The sequence below is a fragment of the Pelobates fuscus genome, chromosome 2 (assembly GCF_036172605.1).
Source record: "Pelobates fuscus isolate aPelFus1 chromosome 2, aPelFus1.pri, whole genome shotgun sequence".
NCBI classification, from domain to species: domain Eukaryota; kingdom Metazoa; phylum Chordata; class Amphibia; order Anura; family Pelobatidae; genus Pelobates; species Pelobates fuscus.
Genome location: NC_086318.1, coordinates 203,683,759 through 203,707,751, shown reverse-complemented (window position 1 = coordinate 203,707,751; position 23,993 = coordinate 203,683,759). Strand labels below are relative to the sequence as shown.

At 39.2% G+C, this 23,993-nt stretch overlaps 1 protein-coding gene across 1 annotated transcript in view; it reads right to left on the bottom strand.

The window, feature by feature from the left end:
* Nucleotides 1-23,993, bottom strand: part of BIRC6 (baculoviral IAP repeat containing 6) — a 305,550-nt gene that overhangs the window by 139,781 nt on the left and 141,776 nt on the right. The window contains exons 51-57 of the mRNA XM_063443109.1: nucleotides 18,532-18,811; nucleotides 17,398-17,654; nucleotides 16,756-16,864; nucleotides 16,168-16,389; nucleotides 15,190-15,970; nucleotides 14,511-14,654; nucleotides 5,261-5,390 (exon numbers count right to left, since the gene is read on the bottom strand). Coding sequence (XP_063299179.1) covers nucleotides 5,261-5,390; nucleotides 14,511-14,654; nucleotides 15,190-15,970; nucleotides 16,168-16,389; nucleotides 16,756-16,864; nucleotides 17,398-17,654; nucleotides 18,532-18,811 — 1,923 coding nt within the window. The remainder of the gene's footprint in view (nucleotides 1-5,260; nucleotides 5,391-14,510; nucleotides 14,655-15,189; nucleotides 15,971-16,167; nucleotides 16,390-16,755; nucleotides 16,865-17,397; nucleotides 17,655-18,531; nucleotides 18,812-23,993) is intronic.

Below are 23,993 nucleotides of genomic sequence, written 5' to 3'. Positions count from 1 at the left end.
ACTGACACTTTCATGGACATGACTCAGAGGTCAAATGGAGATATTACAGCACAAATTTCCATTTCTTGTATAATGCAATAACAAATGCTAAACACGCTTGACTTTCATCCATTTAAGTGTCTACAGTTGGACAAGCATGACGTGATAAATATGGCAAAAGAAGTTCACTCTGCCAAATTGCAAATCTACATGAAACTGATGCTAGTTCGTGATAGAAGTCAAGTCAATATGCAGACACAAAGTCCGCACATGTCAAGAAATAGTGAATAAAAACAGAAACAGCCATTACCTATACTACAATCAGTTACCAAGAACATGTTAAATAGGAAGGATAAATGAATGGGGCACTGCACGTTTTAACAAAGTACAGACAGTTTTTTTGTTTGTTTTTTGTTATTTAAGGTAGTCCTGCCCTCTATGAATAAGCATACGGATTTCCCTATGCAGAGTGAGCTTTGCTACAGAGACCACTGGTTTAGTTGTCTCCGTATTGTATACTGTAAAAAAAAAAAAAAAAAAAAAAAAGATTAATTAGTCAGCTTAGAGAATTGGCTAGGTCTGCTTCAAGTACACCAAAAATCAAAGTGTAATTTATTTTTATTTTGAAGGTCATACAAACATGGTTATACAGATTTATTTTGTCCTTGTCACTTGCACAAATATTAATTAGTAGAGCATGACCGACAGGCTGCCACTCCCCTTCATTATGATCGTCACAAATGACACAATCATGTCCCTGGTGACTCCGCCCTCAGGACCCACATCCGCTTTGCCCCAACTGCATAATTCCCAATGTTGGAATTCAAGGAATGAGGGCAGATAAGAAGAAAGTAACCCCTTAAGGACACAAAATGGAAATTTTCTGTCATAGCAGTTCGACCCTTAATGACGCATGTGGGAAATTTCCGTAATTTACCAAGATTAACCCCAATTGCGGCAATCGTGGGGTTAATGCTGCTGCAATCTGCCGCGATGTTTGAACCAGACCACTAGCAGTCAATCACACTGTCCCAGCACCTGTGATCGCAGTGAGAACCAGTCACAGCGTTCACAGGTCTTCTGATCCGCCTCCTTCCACCTCTGTGTAAGCAGTGAAATGGGGAGACACGGATCTGCTTCTCCCAGTCTAAAAATAAATAAAAATAAACTATGTTTGTTAAGAATCTCAACCCCCCTTACACTATTCTAATACAAATTAAGCATTCCCTGACCTTTGATCACTGCCTGCAATAAGAAAAATACAGGTCACAGTATACAATGTGAAATTTTTTTTATTTTATTTTTTTTTTAACCTCCAAGGGTTAACTTATTTTTTTAACCCTCAGGGTAAAATTTATTTCTGTAATATTTTAAAATGTATTTATTTATTTAGCTGGGGTAAGTTAAAGTTAGTGGGAAATGGGGAGATTTAGTGTTTGGCTAGTTCAGGGTTAACAGTAAAAAAAAAAAAATTAAAATAAATAAAACATATAACCACTACACTTGGTACAAACTAGCTTAAAGATTATCCCACGAGAAGGTTCAAAATTTGCCATTTGAAATACCCTGGGATGTCTTCTTTAAGAAATAGCAAGCCTTTGTAGGACCATCAACCCCATTTATGCAAATTCACACTTTGACACCTCTCTTTTACAGCACTAACTTCACAAAATAGTGTCTAGATCGAACTTTGGGCATATTGTTTTACTTAGAAGATGCTACTGATCACAATTTGGGGGATTTTATCAGTGGCACATATCAAATGCACAATATATGCAGCAAAAAAAAAAAAAAAAAAAGTACTTTTTTATTTTTCCATCACAAAGTTTGATATAAAGTGGTGAAAAATGGTGTCAAGTTAAGGTACAATATACGCCATATGAGATACCCTGGAGTGTCTGCTTTCTCAAATGTTAGGTCTTTACGTGGTTATTTGAACAGTCAAACTGTTTGTGACGGACCACCTCGCACCCCGACTGGGTACCTCCGTCAATCGCAGATTCGTTGTACTTGCGAGCACCATAACAACAGTAAACCCCACAAACACGCCGCAGCTTGGTTTGTGTCTCGCTGTCTTCCACCCACCCTGGACCCAAGACAAGGATCCATCTTCCAGTAATTAGACCTCTCCTAGTCCAGAGTGCGAAGCAGGCTGCCCTTACAAGAGCAATCGTTGTGATCCAAGGGAGTATAGTGATTATAGCAATCCCCAGAGTGAATATAGCTCTCCAATCCCCCAATCATGAGCCTAGACTTCATGAAGGGTAAAACGAATCTCAGTTTAATGGTAGCTACAACAGGCCTTTTATGGCAGTCCCCATGCAAGGGGCACTCCCCCTGGACCAGAGAGTAAACCTCAGTATAAGCAAATACACATTTACATTGGCTCTCAGGTCCAGGACACTCCCATACAAAATAGGTCCATCCCTCCCCTATGCCTGGAAGATAATGGAGTCAAGCACTATACTAAATTAAATTATCTCCAAACACAAAAAACACGCATTTTTACAAATCCCACAAAAACACCTTAAAACACACAAAACTCCCACAAAAGTTACATCCCCTGATAGCCCTGAACTAGGTGACCAACATATCCAAAAATCACCCAGATCAGTTCAGATGTTCAGGAATTTCCTGGAAGTCTTATTTTTGACAGACCGCCCATATGGTCCCATACCCAAAACAGTTCCAGAGAATCAGGGCTTGCTGTCGGTGGTCTAGTTCGGTAGTTTGGAAAACGAACAAACTACCGAACATAGTCAATAGTCTTACCCTGGAGCTTGCTCCCCTTGTACGTGGGAATGTTTCCACCAAACAGCGCTGTTATAAGTACTGTAGAACCGAACGCAGGTGATGCTGGAAGTCCAGCGGTGTTCGGGAGTTTGTGTCCGTTTTCAGTTCCATGAGATTCATGTCCAAACACCGCTGCCTGCGTTCATGGGAACAAGATGGCCGCCACCTCGTGGTCGTCCATAGAAATTGCGGCCACCCAAACGAACACTTAGAACACTGAGGTGGAAATTGCTACAAAGTAGCAATTAGGCTTAAAAAGCTCCAGGGGGTCAAATGTAGGGCTCTTCCATGTTTGCACATTGAAATTTGCCAGATTGGTTTGCTGGGCCTATGTTGCCTTTGAGGAATGAAAATTAATCCCATCATGGCATACCATTTGTAAAAGTAGACAACCCACAGTATTCAAAATGGAGTATGTCCAGTCTTTTTTAGTAGCCACTTAGTCACAAACCCTAGCCAAAATTAGCATTTATATTTGGGTTTTGTTGTTGTTGCATTATTCACACATAAACTGCCATTTCACCCATCTTATCAGTATAATACATTTTACTGCTCTAAAACACTTTTTTGTGTAATGTAATGTCTCACGAGTACAACAGTACCCCTCAAGTACAAGTTTTATGGGGATTTGGAAAGTTACAGGGTCAAACATAAGATTTGCCTTTTCTGTTTTTGTAAATTGCTATTTGCCAGATTGTGTTGCCATTGAAACAGTATAGCAGCCTAGAAATGAAAATTAACCTCATCATGACATACCATTTGAAAATGAAGACAACTCAGTGTATTCAAAATGGGGTATGTCCAGTCTTTTGTAGTAGCCACAGCATTCATATTTGTTTTTTTTGCATTTTTTTATTTTTTACAGAAAAACTGCACTTTTACTGGCGATTTCCTCATTGTGATAGGTTTTACTTTTTTAAACACTCATATTTGTGTTCAGCGAAGTCTTCAGAGTATATCAATACCCTCCATGTACAGGTTTTATGGTATTTTGGAAAGTTACAGAGTCAATATAGGGTTTGCCCAATTCAGTTTGGCAGATTGGTTTGCTGGGTCAGTGTTGCCTTTTGAGACCATATAGTAGACAAAGAATGTGAAACAACCCCATCATGGCATACCATTTTTAAATGAAGACAACCCAGGGTATTGAAAATAGGGTATTTCAAGTCTTTTGTAGTAGCCACTTAGTTACAAACGCTGGCCAAAGTTAGCGTTTGTTTTTTGTAAATTAAAAACTGCACGTTTTTTGTAAATTAAAAACTGCACTTTTACTAGTGAGATCATCATCTTGATAGGTTTTGCTTTTTAAAACACTCATATTTGTGTTCAGCGAAGACTCCAGAGTATAAAAATACCCCCATGTAAAAGTTTTATGGTGTTTTAGAAAAATTAAAGGGTTAAATATAGGGCTTGCCAATTAAAATCTCTGGACTGTCTGCCTGGGTTGTCAAGCAGGTCCTTCAAATTAGAATTAAAAAAAATCAACGAGCAGGTGCTAATGCGCATGCACAGCAAGTGCCGCTCGCACATTAGACCTCCCCATTGGAAATCACTGAATCAATGCTTCCCTATGGAGAAAATCTGACGCTGGAGGTCCTCATACAGAGCGTGAGGACGTCCAGTGTCAGATACCAGACCAAAAGTCTGTTTCGATTCAGGAAGCCCTCTAGTGGCTGTCTGGTATACAGTCACTACGGGCAGACTTAAAGGACCACTCTAGGCACCCAGACCACTTCAGCTTAATGAAGTGGTCTGGGTGCCAGGTCCAGCTAGGGTTAACTAATTGTTTTATAAACATAGCAGTTTCAGAGAAACTGCTATGTTTATCAATTAGTTAAGCCTTCCCCTATTTCCTCTAGTGGCTGTCTCACTGACAGCCGCTAGAGGCGCTTGCGTGATTCTCACTGTGAAAATCACAGTGAGAGCACGCAAGCGTCCATAGGAAAGCATTATGAATGCTTTCCTATGTGACCGGCTGAATGCGCGCGCAGCTCTTGCCGCGCGTGCGCATTCAGCCGACGGGGAGGATCGGAGGCGGAGAGGAGGAGGAGAGCTCTCCGCCCAGCGCTGGAAAAAGGTAAGTTTAACCCCTTTTACCCTTTCCAGAGCCGGGCGGGAGGGGGTCCCTGAGGGTGGGGGCACCCTCAGGGCACTCTAGTGCCAGGAAAACTAGTATGCTTTCCTGGCACTAGAGTGGTCCTTTAACCCCTTAAGGACACATGACGTGCCTGACATGTCATGATTCCCTTTTATTCCAGAAGTTTGGTCCTTAAGGGGTTAAGAGCTGCAATGTAAACATAATGAACAATTCATTCAAAAACATTCCAGTCATCAACATTTCAAAAAGATTATTTTCATAGGGTAAAAATCTGTCACAGATCAGTTTCATACTAGAAAAGTGTTCTCTTTGAATGGCTTTCAGTTTCTTTTTAAAATTATCTCTGAGGTTTGTTAACACATATAAGCAGACATTGCATAAATATCTTGCCTGAAACACGGTCCAGCAGCTCCGCCAGTGTAGTGGAAATGGGTAAATGAAGAGTGCGGAATTTGTGTCCTGCACCATACATCGGATGCTGAATGACATGACTGGTGGCATTGATCCTACCCTTGTACAACTGGAATAGTAAAAACAAATAATTTAACATATTTACATTAAGGTCAATTATTTGAAAGCATTACTTTTCAAATCTTAAATAAACAGTAACTTAATACAAAGTTAAAGGATGCGCAGGTTGCCCGAATTTACCCAATTCTCTTTACTGTGGCAAGTACTTTGTGAATAGCACATAAAGGGACACTATAGGCATCCAGACCACTTCAGGTGAAATGGGTGCAATATCCCCGTCACAGCTTGGTTATTTTAGTCTGACTTTCTGCAATTTGTGGTTTTAATTCACTACTATGAATTTCATATTTTTTTTGTGGATAACCCATACTGCCAAAGCTTGTTATACTGCAGTATAAGCATTTTAATTAATGTTTCTTTGTTTTGATTTTTCTTATATGACACAGCCTCTAAGTAGTAATGAACATCATACAAAATTGATAACTAGCACTACATGACGTAAAGCTAGAAAGAGAAGTTAACTAAGGCTCAGGCACAGAGTGTAGTGGTGTTGTGGAGACAGGCTTGGAGACTATGGTGAGGCCTAATAGAAAGTAGTTGTTGTTGGGGGATTCTATCATAAGAGATGTGGAGAGAGACAATGGTGGTCTTGTGAGATGTCTTCCCAGAGACAGGAGACGTACTTGTAATATTGTTAAGCGAGCAAAGCAGGAAGGGGAATTTGATGTACTTGTCCATCTAGGGACAAATGACTTGGCTTGCAATGAGGTTTCAGAGGTAAAGGAAGTTTTGTGTTTTTGTCAATGATATACAGCAGGTTGATCCACACTGTCATTCTATGAAGTTCTGCCTGTGCATAACACTCAGAACGACAGGCGGGTGCATATTAGGGACTTTAACTTGTGGCTTGGTGAATGGTGTCGGGAGCAAGGATTTGGCTTCATTTCTCATGGTAACTATTTGGAATGGAAATAAACTGTACAAAAAAAGATGGTTTGCATCTTTCTCAAAAGGGATTTTTTTTTCTCTCTTTTTTTTATTATAAATTCTTTTTTTCCCAAAAGGGATTTTTTTTTTCTCAGTGAGCAGTTCAGAGGTTTTTCTAGGATGTATTTAAACTGGGAGGGAGGTGCAAAAGGTTGATAAAACAACTGATCTAATTGCCCCCCAAAACATGGACAGAAGGTGCCTGTTGCAAGTGTGTTAAAATAAAAATGATAAGCTTAGAGTCATGTGTACAAATGCTCGCAGTTCAGGGAATAAGATCCATGAACTTGTGGCAATAATGGCAACTGATAATGTAGATTTAGTCGCTGTTACTGAGACATGGTATAATGAGAAAAATGACTGGGACCATAGCAATACCAGGGTACTCTTTATATAGAAAAGACAGGGAAAGCAAGAAAGGGGAAAGGGTGGCCCTGTATATGAAGGATAGCATAAAATCTAGCCTAATAAAAGTTAGTGAGGCGAACAGAGTCCGTTTGGGTTAAGTTAGAATTTGGTAATCACACAGTAACCTAAACATCTGAGGAAAGGGATTTAGGGGTAATTATTTCTGATGACAAAGGTATACAGACAATGTAATAGAGCAGCAGGAAATGCTAGCAGAATGCTTGGTTGTATAGGGAGAGGTATTAGCAGAAGAAAGAGGGAGTATGGTATGCAGTACTGGAGACTGTATCTCCAGAAGGATATTGATACTGTAGAGAGTTCAAAGAAGGGCTACTAAACTGGTTCATGGATTGCAGGATAAAACTTACCAGGAAAGGTTAAAGGATCTTAACATGTATAGCTTGGAGGAAAGACGAGACAGGAGGGATATGATAGAAACATTCAAATACATAATGGGAATCAATACAGTAAAGGAAGAGACTATATTTAAAGAAGAAAACTACCACAACAAGAGGACAGTCTTAAATTAGAGGGGCAAAGGTTTAAAAATAATATCAGGTGGATGCATGGAATAGCCTTCCAGCTGAAGTGGTAGAGGTTAATACAGCTTAAACATGAGTGGGATAGGCATAAGGCTATCCTAGCTATAAGATAAGGCAAGGGACTAATGAAAGTATTTAGAAAATTGGGCCGACTAGATGGACCAAATGGTTCTTATCTGCCGTCACATTCTATAAGACACACATGCTACATAGAAATAAATATAAATGCAGCCAGGAGTTAAAGGGACACTATAGTCACCCAGACCACTTCAGCTCAATAAAGTGGTCTAGGTGCCAGGTCGCCCAGGTTTTAACCCTTCACATGTAAACATAGCAGTAGGGTTAATCCAGCCTCCAGTGGCGGTCTTCCTGACAGCCACTAGAGGCACATCTGCGACCCTGGATGCGAAATTTGCATCCAGCGTGCAGTCCGTCCATAGGAAATCATTGAGAAATGCTTTCCGATGGACTGTTTGAATGCATGTGCGGCTCTTGCTGTGCATGCGCACTCCGCTCAACTAGAGAGCTGACGGCGGGCGAGGAGAGGTCATCAATGCCGAGGGAGCCCGGCGCTGGATAAAGGTAAGTAGCTTAAGTGGTTTAAACCCCTTCAGCGCCAAGTGAGGGGGACGACCTAAGGGTTATATAGTGTCATGAAAATGAGTTTCTTTTCCTGACATTATAGTGATCCTTTAAGGTACTATATTAAATGTGTAATTCCAACTTCCACAATCCTAGCCATATAATACTGTATTTGTTACGGAAAATCTTTAAACATTTTTTACAGCAATTACACCTTTCTGTAGCTGTTGCTGTGTTCTGGTCTGATCTATGTAGACCAGGCTTCCCCAAATTCCAGCCCTCCAGATGTTGCTGAACTACAACTCCCATGATTCTCAGCCTATATCATTCATAGATTCATGGGAGTTGCAGTTCAGCAACATCTCAAGGGCCGGAGTTTGGGGAAGCGTGATGTATACAGTAGGATTGAACATTTAGTCCATAGCTACACATACGATGAAATGTATTTCAGTCTTTCCTACAGCAGGTTCATCTATTCTGTTTGCAATTTTAGGCTGCCACCTAGAGTATTTTGAAATGAAAACATTAAAGAACTTCGTTACTCGAAGCAGTCATTTTGACTGGAGTCTGTATGTTCATATTTTCTTGCTGTAAATTGCACATTCAAAGTGAGACTGCTAGAGGTGTAAACCCACCTCTGGTAGTATCATTTTCAATTTTGTGCATAAAAGGCACCCATTGTCAGCACGCATAGCATGCTGGTGACCAATTGCAGCGTGGGGGAGTAACATCACAGAAGGAGCATAGAGCTTAAGGATCACAGGTACATTTTTTTTATTCTCATGGGTCAGCATGGGTTTCTCCAACCAAAAGTTGAAACATATAATTGCATGCAAATAGGCTTTTTGTTTTGCTTTTAAATAACCAAAATGTTAATTTTCATTCCAACTCTGAGGTTTTCTTAACCTAATAATATACAATTAAGAAAAATGTGCATCTAAAAGCGTATATTTTACAGTTACGAAACTAACACATCCCACCGGTGATGCAAAACAGAAAGACAAAAAAAGTTTTCATTATTCTTAACTGTTAACTGAAATTTTAACAGAATCAATACATCAATTACTTGTTTTGTTTGAACACGGAAACAAAACACACACTTAACATTAGGGCAAAAGAAAACATGTACTGAGTGCCTAGGGCAGGGGTCCTCAAACTATGGCCCGCCAAACTCCTGAACCCTGCCCAAGCATTTAGGGCCACCCAATGGGCCCAGTCAGCGCTGTGGCCGTGCAATAGCGCGACCGGGCCCCTTTAAAAAAATTGCAGCCGCAAAGTAGTGCTGTGAGGAAGTGACGTATGTATGTCAGTATCTATCTGTGTGTGTGTGTGTATGTCAGTATCTGTGTGTGTGTGTATGTATGTCAGTGCCTGTGTGTGTGTGTGTATGTATGTCAGTGCCTGTGTGTGTGTGTGTGTGTATGTATGTCAGTGTCTGTCTGTGTGTGTATGTATGAATGTCAGTGTCTGTCTGTGTGTGTATGTATGTATGTCAGTGTCTGTCTGTGTGTGTATGTATGTATGTCAGTGTCTGTCTGTGTGTGTATGTATGTATGTCAGTATCTATCTGTGTGTGTGTGTGTGTGTGTATGTCAGTATCTGTGTGTGTGTGTGTATGTATGTCAGTATCTGTGTGTGTGTGTATGTATGTCAGTGCCTGTGTGTGTGTGTGTGTGTGTGTATGTATGTCAGTGTCTGTCTGTGTGTGTATGTATGTATGTCAGTGTCTGTCTGTGTGTGTATGTATGTATGTCAGTGTCTGTCTGTGTGTGTATGTGTGTGTATGTGTGTGTGTATGTATGTATGTCAGTATCTGTGTGTGTGTATGTATGTCAGTATATGTGTGCGCGTGTGTGTGTGTGTGTATGTCAGTATATGTGTGTGCGTGTGTGTGTGTGTATGTCAGTATATGTGTGTGCGTGTGTGTGTGTGTATGTCAGTATCTGTGTGTGTGTATGTCAGTATCTGTGTGTGTGTATGTCAGTGCCTGTGTGTGTGTGTGTGTATGTCAGTGCCTGTGTGTGTGTGTGTGTGTGTGTGTGTGTATGTCAGTGCCTGTGTGTGTGTGTGTGTATGTCAGTGCCTGTGTGTGTGTGTGTGTGTGTGTGTATGTCAGTGCCTGTGTGTGTGTGTGTGTATGTCAGTGCCTGTGTGTGTGTGTGTGTGTGTGTGTGTGTGTGTGTGTGTGTGTGTATGTATGTCAGTGCCTGTGTGTATGCATGTCAGTGTGTGTGTGTGTGTGTGCATGCATGTCAGTATGTGTTTGTATGTATATGCATGTCAGTATGTGTTTGTATGTATATGCATGTCAGTATGTGTTTGTTTGTATATGCATGTCAGTATGTGTTTGTTTGTATATGCATGTCAGTATGTGTTTGTTTGTATATGCATGTCAGTATGTGTTTGTATATGCATGTCAGTATGTGTTTGTTTGTATATGCATGTCAGTATGTGTTTGTTTGTATATGCATGTCAGTATGTGTTTGTTTGTATATGCATGTCAGTATGTGTTTGTTTGTATATGCATGTCAGTATGTGTTTGTTTGTATATGCATGTCAGTATGTGTTTGTTTGTATATGCATGTCAGTATGTGTTTGTTTGTATATGCATGTCAGTATGTGTTTGTTTGTATATGCATGTCAGTATGTGTTTGTTTGTATATGCATGTCAGTATGTGTTTGTTTGTATATGCATGTCAGTATGTGTTTGTTTGTATATGCATGTCAGTATGTGTTTGTTTGTATATGCATGTCAGTATGTGTTTGTTTGTATATGCATGTCAGTATGTGTTTGTTTGTATGTATATGCATGTCAGTATGTGTTTGTTTGTATGTATATGCATGTCAGTATGTGTTTGTTTGTATGTATGTATATGCATGTCAGTATGTGTTTGTTTGTATGTATGTATATGCATGTCAGTATGTGTTTGTTTGTATGTATATGCATGTCAGTATGTGTTTGTTTGTATGTATATGCATGTCAGTATGTGTTTGTTTGTATGTATATGCATGTCAGTATGTGTTTGTTTGTATGTATATGCATGTCAGTATGTGTTTGTTTGTATGTATATGCATGTCAGTATGTGTTTGTTTGTATGTATATGCATGTCGGTATGTGTTTGTTTGTATGTATATGCATGTCGGTATGTGTTTGTTTGTATGTATATGCATGTCGGTATGTGTTTGTTTGTATGTATATGCATGTCGGTATGTGTTTGTTTGTATGTATATGCATGTCGGTATGTGTTTGTTTGTATGTATATGCATGTCGGTATGTGTTTGTTTGTATATGCATGTCTGTATGTGTTTGTATGTATATGCATGTCGGTATGTGTTTGTATGTATATGCATGTCGGTATGTGTTTGTATGTATATGCATGTCGGTATGTGTTTGTATGTATATGCATGTCGGTATGTGTTTGTATGTATATGCATGTCGGTATGTGTTTGTATGTATATGCATGTCGGTATGTGTTTGTATGTATATGCATGTCAGTATGTGTTTGTATGTGTATGTATATGTATGTCGGTATGTGTTTGTATGTATGTCAGTATGTTTGTATGTATATGTATGTCAGTATGTGTTTGTATGTATATGTATGTCAGTATGTGTTTGTATGTATATGTATGTCAGTATGTGTTTGTATGTATATGTATGTATATGTTTGTCAGTATGTGTTTGTATGTATATGTATGTCAGTATGTATTTGTATGTCAGTATGTATATGTATATGTATGTCAGTATGTATATGTATGTCAGTATGTATATGTATGTCAGTATGTATATTAGTATGTATATGTATGTCAGTATGTATATGTATGTCAGTATGTATATTAGTATGTATATGTATGTCAGTATGTATATGTATGTCAGTATGTATATCAGTATGTATATGTATTTCAGTATGTATGTATGTATATGTATTTCAGTATGTATGTATATGTATATGTATTTCAGTATGTATGTATGTATTTCAGTATGTATGTATGTATTTCAGTATGTATGTATGTATGTATGTATTTCAGTATGTATGTATGTATTTCAGTATGTATGTATGTATTTCAGTATGTATGTATGTATTTCAGTATGTATGTATGTATTTCAGTATGTATGTATGTATTTCAGTATGTATGTATGTATTTCAGTATGTATGTATGTATTTCAGTATGTATGTATGTATTTCAGTATGTATGTATGTATGTATGTATATGTATTTCAGTATGTATGTATTTCAGTATGTATGTATTTCAGTATGTATGTATGTATTTCAGTATGTATGTATTTCAGTATGTATGTATGTATTTCAGTATGTATGTATGTATTTCAGTATGTATGTATGTATTTCAGTATGTATGTATTTCAGTATGTATGTATGTATGTATGTATTTCAGTATGTATGTATGTATGTATGTATTTCAGTATGTATGTATGTATGTATATGTATTTCAGTATGTATGTATATGTATTTCAGTATGTATGTATATGTATTTCAGTATGTATGTATGTATTTCAGTATGTATGTATGTATTTCAGTATGTATGTATGTATATGTATTTCAGTATGTATGTATATGTATTTCAGTATGTATGTATGTATTTCAGTATGTATGTATATGTATTTCAGTATGTATGTATATGTATTTCAGTATGTATGTATGTATGTATTTCAGTATGTATGTATATGTATTTCAGTATGTATGTATGTATGTATATGTATTTCAGTATGTATGTATATGTATTTCAGTATGTATGTATATGTATTTCAGTATGTATGTATATGTATTTCAGTATGTATGTATATGTATTTCAGTATGTATGTATTTGTATTTCAGTATGTATGTATGTATTTCAGTATGTATGTATGTATTTCAGTATGTATGTATGTATTTCAGTATGTATGTATGTATGTATATGTATTTCAGTATGTATGTATATGTATTTCAGTATGTATGTATGTATTTCAGTATGTATGTATGTATGTATATGTATTTCAGTATGTATGTATGTATTTCAGTATGTATGTATGTATTTCAGTATGTATGTATGTATTTCAGTATGTATGTATGTATGTATATGTATTTCAGTATGTATGTATGTATATCCTTATTTGAGTTTGTGTCAGTATGTATGTTAGTACGTGTCTGTATAGTTCTGTCTGTTTCAGTATGTATAGGAATTTGTTCAAATTTTTTTCAAACTATAGTCCGTCCCCCAACAGTGTCTGAGTGACAGTGAACTGGCCCCCTGTTTAAAAAGTTTGAGGACCCCTGGACTAGGGCATCAATATTAACCTCATTTAGAAATCTAAATGTTGGGAATGTGTGCACAGTTTCCTACCCTAATCCAAAACACTGTTTAAAAACTGGAAAGTAAGAAATGTATTTCCAGATGGCAATAACATTCAACGTAAGATAGCAGACACAGAAATAATGTGACACTGAGGGTACCATAACCACTTAAGCTTATTAAAGTGGTCAGGTGCTAGGACTAATCTCTGTGGCCCTATGTTTTACATATTTGTCAAACTGATAGAAGATGGCTTGAAAGTGGAGGGCATAGGTCCAAGCCCAGTTACTCAAAGGGAACTCAAAAGAAATGACACTTCCAAGCTCACATAGCAGCATATACCAGTAAGCTGGTATATGCCAATTGAACATTGATGGGACTTGCACATACTATCCCCAGGCAGCTAGGGTTTGCAAGTCTAAAGGCAAACTCTTGTCTCACTGATCGTTGGTACTGAGGAGAAGCACATGTCCATGCATTTGAGCTGGGAGGTGTAACATCCGGATTTATGATAGAGCTTTAACGCAGAGCTGTACTTCATGTGAAAGCTCTATTCTGCCAGTTTGGTCAAATCAAGCAAAGCTACAACAGTATGTGTTAAATCATTAAACTAAAGCAAAAAAAAATAAAAAATAAAAAAATAGATCACCTTTGAGATGACAGACCGTAACTTAAGGGTAGACTGGAGGGGTGAGGAGATTTAGAGTTTTGTAAATTTGGGAAAGGGAGGCTGTGGGTTACTTCATAAACCTAACAATACAGTGAGTTACACTGTTATAACCCATATCGTTACAGTACTACAGCAGTGTTCTCAACTCTGCAATGAAACCATGCATCATAAATTGTGTAATAAAAATGGCACATTCCTTACAATATGATGTCTTTAGATCCACTAACTCCTTCAAGGGATTGTGCATTAAGAAAGGATTATTGCACAGTGACATTTTAACTCTGCTTTTATAAACGGAGATTAACGGGATACTAATGTGAATTGTGCATTTTTCACCCCCAGCGCAGACTTTATGAGACTGTCCAATCGCAGACTTTCCAATACAGCTCAATGAGAAGATTTTGCAAGTCAGACGTGCTCTCAGCTATTGCTGCCTCTTGAATTTAACTCCAAAGAGCTAAACAAGCAGGACTAGTTGTCTGACAGCCAGGGACTGTAAAACAAGAGTCATTCATAAAAGTGGAATTTTCTATTGAAACCTGCACTTTTTGTAAAATTAGAAAAAAAGTATATAGAACGCACTCTTCACAGAATACACTTGAGCAAGCTGAATTTCCTAATGGTCCCTAGAAGTGAACAGATATATACATATATATAAAACAATAATGCAAAGACAAACATTCAAGATACATACAGGACAAGGAGACTGTAGGAACATAGTCACTTTCTCATCTTCCAACATCAACTGCAGAAAGAGTCTTCGAATGAAGCCAGAGATATTACCCAAGGCGGGGAGGTTTCCACGCTGTGGAGAAGACTGGAATAATTCACACAGGACCTATAAAGATAAGTCCAATGTCACTTTATTTGCAATAAATCCAAAGGTGTTATTCTTTACAAGGAAATTATGCAGGGAAAAAAATTACCCCCCCCCCCCCCCCTATTATTGCACATGATAGTGCAATTAATTTAATGCAATAAAAAAAAATTTTTTTTTTTTTTTAAAGAGATTTAAAATAAATAAAAGTAATATACCGTGAAAGTGTCCCCTCTGTGCACGGTTTAGGCTGCAGATAGATGACTTACCAATAAGAAACTCTTATCCCATAAAACCTTGCACAGCAATATTAGCTAAACTCATATGGTTGAGAGGACAGCAGCCATACCACAGATGCAATCAATTTACATATAGCCCTTTTCACGGTTTATGGGTTATGTTAAGCTCTCAGCAGACCAACAGTTTGAACATGCACCCACCTAGGAGCAAAGAGAGGTCAGTCTAAACTGTGAATATTGCAGGTTGACCCCACATGCAGAATTTGGACAAAAGTGATGTAGATGTTTTCAATAATTTCATTATTATTTTAACATACCTGTGCCATTAGTCTTTGATTATTTGGATGGCAAGATATACACTGCAAGAAGAAAGCCACTGTTGCATTTTCCACTGCGGTCCTTTGTTGAGTAGTAAGTCCATTTCCTGCTGCTGTTGTGAGTACAGTGCACCTAGCACTAGCCTGCTGAGTCCCACTTACATGACCTGCTGAGCTGGCACAAGAATGACAGAGCAAATACAGAAGTGCTGTCCACAGAGGATTGACCTCTGAGCCACCAAGCCAGTCCTTCATTACATGACTGTTGCCGACCTCAGTCAGAAACCTGAGAATGGGTGCCACCAAGTCCGCTGTTACTGGCATCCTAGTAAAGTGCTGAGAGGTGTGCTGTCTCCTGAGTCGATCCTGGGTGCAATCTGTAGAAGTAGCAGCACAGTCTGAATTGGATATAGGGCTGAAGCAAAAGTTCACTAAGCTTCTTACCAGAAGTGAGGGCAAACCAGAGTCCAGTAGTTGCTTGATGGCTTCTGGAGATTGTGATGAGGCAGCAAGGGTGGCCAGGTGAGAATCTGTTAGTGCAAGGGTCGCTTGTGCGTTTTTTGAATCGTCAGTCAGGGATGCATTGAGGTCTTGCTTTTTGCTGTCATCAGTTATGGACAGTCTGTGATGGCTCTGAATTGGAGGAGGAGTAATACCCATCCATCCCATGAGCAAAGAAAAGTAGCTGGGATGGATGTGACACATTGAGCACAGCAGGCCGTCAACTGCCTTCTTTAAGACCATATTGCAGGGGAGAGACATTGACCATTTATACAATGACCTAGATTATGGGGGGGAAACAAAAATTTGAAAATAGAATTATAGCAAGAGCATGATTTGAAATGAACGCATGTCTAACCATCTATTCAAAGTATACATTTCAGGAGTAACAAGGATTCTAATGGTCTAGAAAGAAAGTGGAGACAAGAAACAAAAAAAAAAAGGCAAGATGAATAATATTTTCCAATAATTACTTACTCAAAAAGATCTCTACTGAGTAGCCCAGGCAGGTCATAATCTACAGGAAGTTCATAGCTGTGCCACAAAATTGCAGCTACACAGTGCAAATGAGATGGGGATGGCATCAAGAGGCCAAACTCTCTGGGTGAGCGGTTTGGAGAAATGTAGCTGTTGCGAGCACTCCTCTTCAATGAGGCAACTCTAGCAGAATCACTTACCCACTTCAACAGAGCTTGGATTCTACAAAAGGGAGAAAATTATAGAATGTTATAAATTATATTATAATTATAAACGTTCTAGCAGAAAGCATCTTGAACCTATCAAAATATGTGGCAAATGATCTCCATGCGATTGTCTAGTTAAAGATTAACAATATGAAGAAGTGTGTATTGGGGGTTTTTTTTTGGTTGGTTGGTTTTTTAGCACATCATGGAGGGGTCGGAAGGAACCACAGAAAGCCTGTGGACAAGGCATAAATTTTGTGATGCAGCAGCTTTAAAATGTGCATATCGTGTGAACACAGTCTTTCAACTTTTAGTGCACTAATTGAATTTTAACAGGTGCACAATTTAAGGATTGGGGGGACCAGAAAAATGTTCAATGTACCTATCCTTTGTTCCAGGATCCTGTGTTGTCCCAAGCTGGTACAGGATATCAATTGTTGAATCTGAAGAGAGACCATTAAGTCTTCCAAAAAGAAGTGGGCTATTTAAATCTGCAAAAAGCAAGAATGAACAAGACCTGTATATATAAGTATTTCCATTAAAAGTTCTTTCTTTAGTCCATATCAACTATCACCAAATATTTCAAAAAAAAAAACATTTATTTTAGTGGGGTGAGATAGAGGGAGGAGTTACGGTTTAATTCAGATACATTCAGTAAAATATCACCTTAAATGTAAAAAGGTAAAACAACAGATACACAAAAGGAGAAAAAACATTCATAGCCTATATAAGAGAGCAGGTTGTGTAGAGCCAGTTATATTGCCCATTATGATACAATTGAATATGGTCTCTCCATAAAATGCAGAATTACATTACAAATGTCAACATTTGCCCTTCAATTTGACATCTGTAAGACATGTTAAATTACACACAGATGTGGCTTAGAAAACAGCATTTGTGTGGCTCCAACAAGCTACACAAAGCACGTGTCACTGTTACCCTCTACTGCACATGCATGAAATAAAAATAAATCCAATTTTCCTGACATGATCTGAAATAAGAGTAAAATAAATATTTATCTTACCAGCAGGGTCACTCCCAGATGCTGTACAATTGCGAAGTAAGATGTCAATTAGCCTTAGGCCTATTCTTGTAGACTGCAATCCGATCTTGACCAGTACAGCTTCAATGTTAGGAGAGTGCATCCCACAATATGGAGACATAAGTAATGCTGCACATGTTTGCAGCAGATTGGCTGTAGGTGCAGCAGCGCTAGCCATCATTGCTTCCAATTCACTGATATGTGTGAGACAGTGATGCAGTAGTCTTAACCAACCAATGCTAGATCAATCAAAAAAGAAAACATTTAATAAAAAATAAAAAAGTACATTAAAATCAATAGGTAAATTTTCTCTGTTCTAACCAAGGACTTTATTTAATTTGTTTTAAGTTTTTTTAAATGATCACAATTTGTAAGAAAAAGTTTGAAATGATTCAAATGCTGCAGAGTAAGTTGGCGCTGTATGAATGCCAATAATGGTTAAAAGGGACACTGTGGCATTAGAAATACAAAACAGTACTCGCCGCCTGCTCACCTCTCCACAACGTTTTTGAGTAAGCATGGCTTCCTCCAGCATTGGTCCAATGACCATCGTGCCACGACCCTCCAGGGGCTGTCAAGCATTACAGCCACAAGAGTCATGCTCTACCTTTAAAGCAAAGATTGCCCTTTCAGAAAAATGGCAATGTTTTACCTTAAAGGTCTAAACATACAGGACCACTGAATCCATATAACTTCAGAGTGAAGGAAGCAGCAAACCTAACCCCACAAAAACAGGTACTAGTCCAACCAGTTCCACATAGAAAAGCATTTGCCTGTATTTAACACTGAATGGAGGCATGTTGGACGATTATTTTGTCTTGTACCTCAGTCACATAGGCGATCAATCAGGGATAAATCAATTACGCGTGCGTGTGCACATTATTTATAAAATATACACATACACACATACATACATTTTATATATACATACACACTTTTAACGTATGACTTGCATGTATATTCTCCTCGTGCCACACAAGGAATTCACACACTCGTGGCTCCAAACAGTTAAACACAATGGGTTTAACAGTATTGAGGTTATTTCACTTTATACTCAAGCCTCTCATTATGAAATTACTTTAAAGATCAAAATCCTATGTGCTCTGAACATATTACCTAGTCTTAGAAACTTGATCCTCAGATGGCAAGAAGGGGTTGTTTACAGTTGCTGAAGACGTGTTTCCAAATGCAGTTAGGCCAAGTAATTTTATCTGTGAAAGGCCTAGAGTGCTAGCGTCACGGGGACGGTGAAGTCTAAGGCAGACTGCTGAAGCCACTTCTGCTTTAACAAGCTGTATCTTTATGTAGGTAAGCCCACTGGTAATGATTGGAGTAGATAATGGCAGCATGTTCACTCCATCAGCACTTATTTCCACCGAAACAGATGACGGACATGCTAGAATAGTAAGATTTGAGAATAAAATAAGGTCTAGAAGGTAAACTTCCTCATGAACAAAAGTGGTTTCTATACATAAAATACAAAATAGGGAACATTTCAATCAGAGGTCAATTTCACTGAAAATTAAGCATCAATCCTGAACATTTACATCACATACCGTAAATAGGCATAGTAATCAGAAATAATTTTATGTAACCCTGCGTTACATACCAATGCCACTAGATATCAAGGATTCATTAAAGGTTTAATGCAACTCCCCTACTAGTTTTTATTTAAGTTTAGAATGCCCTACTGGGCATTATTCATAAGGTCTCACATAAAAGTCTAATAAATAAGTTGTAAACTTAACTGAAATACAGTATCAGGCAAAGCTAGTGTAGCTGGAGTCCATGCTCTGTCCAACTTCACAGCTTCCCTCTCCATAGTCCAATCAGCTGTTTCTCATAGAGAAGCATCTGATTGGAGCTTTTCAATTGTTTAAAACGTAACGTGTGCACTGTAAAATGCGTAGTGAAGGGAGGGATGGGCAGAGGGGAATTGTTTAAAAAAAAAAAAAAAAACGTGAGGAGATGGCAGCGCACAGAGGGAGGGAGTAGACACTGAAGCTTTAACTTGCAGGAGTGATGTCTGCAAGAGAGAAGCTCATTACATCTCTTGCCAGCACGCTTTGACAGCTCCAATATTTTTTTTTGCACGAGATGGATATAAGGGAGCCTGGAACTCTGTTAAGTCACATGTGTCTATGGTGCAATTAACCACCGACACAAAAGTGCAAATGTACTTTGAGATTCATAAAACCATGACCTCTTCTAAAAGCAGCCATGGTCATGGTGGTTGAAGAAATCCTTTAATAATTAATAACACATCTACATTTGTAATGCCTTTAGTATTAAAAAAGAGAAAGTGAAAACAGAAATTTTTACTTACCGTAAATTCTTTTTTTCTTAATATGGTGGCAGTAACCTCTGGGTTTTGCTCCTCCCTGTGGACAAGACTTTTAACAAGCTATTTTAAAAGGATCCTCCCCCTTTAGGTATAAATACTGAGCCCGCAAAACCTACCCCAGTACGTAACAAGTAAAGAAACCAGACCAAGCAAACATCCAATGCAAAAATTTCTTTAATAAAGAGGGAGGGTAATAATACTGCCACCATATTAAGAAAAAAAGAATTTACGGTAAGTAAAAATTTCAGTTTTTTCTGTCATATGGTGGCAGTAACCTCTGGGATATAGCAAGAATCCCTCTGGGCGGGACCTATGCCACGACGGCTTGTAACACCTTACGCCCAAAAGCAGCTTCAGAGGCAGAGAATATGTCTAGCCGGTAGTGCTTGATAAATGTGTTGAAGGACGACCAGCATGCCGCCTTGCAAATGACTTCTGGAGATGCAAGTGCTCTTTCTGCCCATGAGGTAGCCATGGCTCGAGTAGAATGGGCCTTGATTGTAGCAGAAGACTGAAGACCCGAGGAAGAATATGCCAAATCGATAGCCTGAATAAGCCAACGAGACAAGGTCCCACGGGAAGCCACCTTGCCCTTTAGGTGACCCTGAAAATTAACAAACAGGTGATCCGAAACTCTGAACTCCTTTGTTCTGTTTAAATATATACATAACGCTCTTCTGACGTCCAACTTTTGCCATCTGTGCTCTTGAAGGGATGAGGGCGCACTAAAAAAGGAAGGTAAAATAATAGGTTGATTAACATTTTTTGAAGATAAAACCTTTGGAAGAAAAGATGGTCTCGGGAAAGAACCACTTTGTCCTCATGAAAAATGGTGAATTCATCTGAGGAGGATAGGGCGTGAAGTTCTCCCACTCTTTTGGCTGACGTGATGGCTACCAAAAACAATACCTTGAGAGATAAAATTTTCAAAGGAACTTCCTCCAAAGGTTCAAACGGGTTAGTACTAAGGGCCTGAAGGACTAGGGACAAGTCCCACGTCGGAAACACCGATCGTTTAGGAGGTCTCTTGAGGCTGATGGACCTAAAAAATCTTCTGACGAAAACATTGGCTGCCAAATCCTTAATAAGAAAAAAATTCAAGGCTGAGATTTGAACCTTGAGAGTTGAGACTCCTAGGCCTGCGTCAAAGCCGTCTTGCAAAAACTGAAGAATGTTATCTATAGACGGTTGTAATATCGAGAGACGGTTGTAATATCGAGAGCCGGTGATCCCTACCCCAGTGAAGAAATTTGGACCAAATTCTGAAGTATATCCTAGAAGTCGATCGTCTAGTTGCGTGGAGTAAGACTGTTATTCTCTCATCTTGCAAGCCCTTGTTTCGAAGGATCAGCCTTGCAGTAGCCAAGCCGTCAACCTGAACATTTCCAGTACTTTCAAGGGTAGGTTCCTGTTCACAATGAGATGAACTGAAATGGGAAGCTCCCAATAGTCGATAGTCATCTTCTTTAGGGCCGCAAACCAGACTCTGTTTGGCCAATAAGGGATTATCGCCAATATCCTCGCCTTGTCCGTACGTATCTTGAGGAGGACCTTTGGGATCAGGGGCAGAGGTGGGAAGATGTAAGCCAGCGGAAAATCCCACCTCATCGATAGAGCGTCTATCCAATTGGGTTGATCCGTTCTGAATAGGGAGGCGAAGTGGGAAACCTTCTTGTTTGATTCTCTTGCCATCAAATCTACTTCTGGGACACCAAATTTTCCAGTCAAGATACTGAATACGTCTGGGTTTAGAGACCATTCCTTTTGGTCCCACTTCCCTCTGCTCAAATCGTCGGCTATTACATTGTCGCTGCCTCTTATGTAAACCGCTGCGATGTCTTCTAGATTTCTCTGCGCCCATTCCATAACTTCTGTACAAAGACTGTAACGCCTTCTTGCTCTGGTTCCTCCCTGTCGATTGATATAAGAGACTACCGTGCGATTGTCTGACTGTATCTTGACCGCTCTTTGAAGTAGCCAAGGTCTGAGGTGATGAAGAGCATACAGAACCGCCAATAATTCTTTGAAATTTGTAGATTCCTTTGCTTCCCTGGAAGACCATTTTCCTTGGAACATGGTGGAGCCTAAGTGGGCTCCCCAACCCAATGTTTGAAGCGTCTGTGGTGACTATTAGCCAGACCTGTGGTAGAAAGGATAAACCTTTTAAAAGGCACTCTGAGGTTTTCCACCAATCTAGTTGCGTCTTCACCTGAGGGGACAGCAGGAATATTTCGTCCAGATCTTCCTCCTTCTTTGACCAGGAAGTCAGGATGTTCCACTGTAAGGGTCTGACCTTTGATCTTGCCCATTTGACCGCCGGGAAGGTGGCCGTAAGAAGACCTAACACACTCATGGCCTCTCTGAAGGAACAAGTTTTCATCCTTTGGAGGTTGGAAACCGTTTTTCGGATCTTTTTTCTCTTTCGTTTGGGAAGGAATATTGACATGGAGTCTGAATTGATCTCGAAGTCGAGAAACTCTATAACTTTTGTTGGAATGCAAACTGATTTCTTTAGATTCAAGATCCAGCCATGGTCCTGAAGAAACCTTATAGTGACCTGCAGATCCTCGTGTAGTTGATTCTCGGTATGTGCCACTAGAAGCTAGTCGTCTAAATATGGGATAATTGAAATACCCCTTTCCCTCAAATGAGCAGTTAGAGGAGACAGGATCTTTGTAAAGATTCTTGGAGCGGACGACAGACCGAAAGGCAGGGCCCTGAACTGGAAATGAAGGATGTGACTTCTTCTACTTCTTATTGCAAATCTTAAATATTTCCTTGAAGCGCTGGCTATCGGAACATGAAGATACGCATCCTTTAAGTCTATCTTTACCATAACGTCGCCTTTTTGTAATAGAGGAAAAATTGATGCTATTGATTCCATACGGAATCTGTGATAGGGGATAAACTGATTTATCTTCTTCAAATCCAGAATGGGCCTAAACGAGTTGTCCGGTTTTGGAACCAGAAATAGTCTCGAATAGACTCCCCGAAATTCCTGTTCTTTTGGAACTCTTTCTATAACCCCTTTGTGTAGAAGCAGCCTGGACTGATAATCTAGAGCTCGAGATTTTGCAGACTGGTAAGTCGATAGTAGAAACCTTGACCTTGGTTTTTCCAGAAAAATAATCCTGTGTCCCTTTCGGATAATCCTTAGAACCCAGGGATCCTCTGTGGTCTGTTCCCACACCGGAAAAAAATATTGGAGCCGTCCTCCCACACCTCTGGCGTCAAAAACGTCTCCCTTTGTCTCTGAAGGATCTTTTGACCTCATTACTTTCAAATTTCCGGCTTTTATCCTTTCTTTGAAAAAAATGTGGTCTCTCTTGAAAGGATCTCCTACCCTTAGATTGGTAGTTTCTGTACCCCGGTCTCCAGGAGGATTTTCTATCTTGCGGAAGTGCCTTCTTGGTTTCAGACATCTGTCTTATGATTTCCTCTAAGGGAGCACCGAATAATTTTGATTTTTCCAAAGGAAGTTCACAAAGGACTGCCTTAGACGCTGTATCCGCCGACCAAGACCTCAACCATAGGGCACGTCTTGCCACAGAAGACAAACCCATGATCCTGGAGGCCAATTTCAGCACCTCAGTCGACATATCCAAAAGGAATTCATTCGCCAAATGCATGTTCTGAAACATGTGACTTAGATCATCAATATGACCAGACGATAAATTTTCCTGTACTAAATTTAGCCACACTTCATTTGCTCTGGCCACTGCTGCTCCTGCCAGTAAGGCTTTGCATTGGAAACCAGCTGTTTGATAAGCCCGCCTACACGAGGTTTCGGCTCTTTTATCCATAGGATTCTTTAATGCTGCAGTTTCTCCTATAGGGATAGTGGTTCTCTTGGCAATCTGTGCCACCTGAACATCAACCTTTGGGAGATCTTCCCACATAACGTCGCTAGCCAGCCTGAAGACATCCTTGAAGTGTCTGGAAATAAAGGCACGTTTTTCTAGGTTTTTCCATTCCCTAAATACAAATTCAAGTAGGCTCTGTTGCACAGAAAAGCCTTTCTTTGGATTTTCTGATCCCTGAGGTAGAATTGTCAGATTTACTTCTTTAATAAATTTACGGATTGCCTCAGAGGGAAACCCCACTGGTTCACTTGACGAGGAAGCTGAATCTACTGATTCCAAAGAAGAAGAACATTCTCCCGAAGATGATTCAGATGAAGAAATTCTCTTTCTTTTATTAATCTTTTGTTGAATGGGGGCTTCTACCCTTTTAG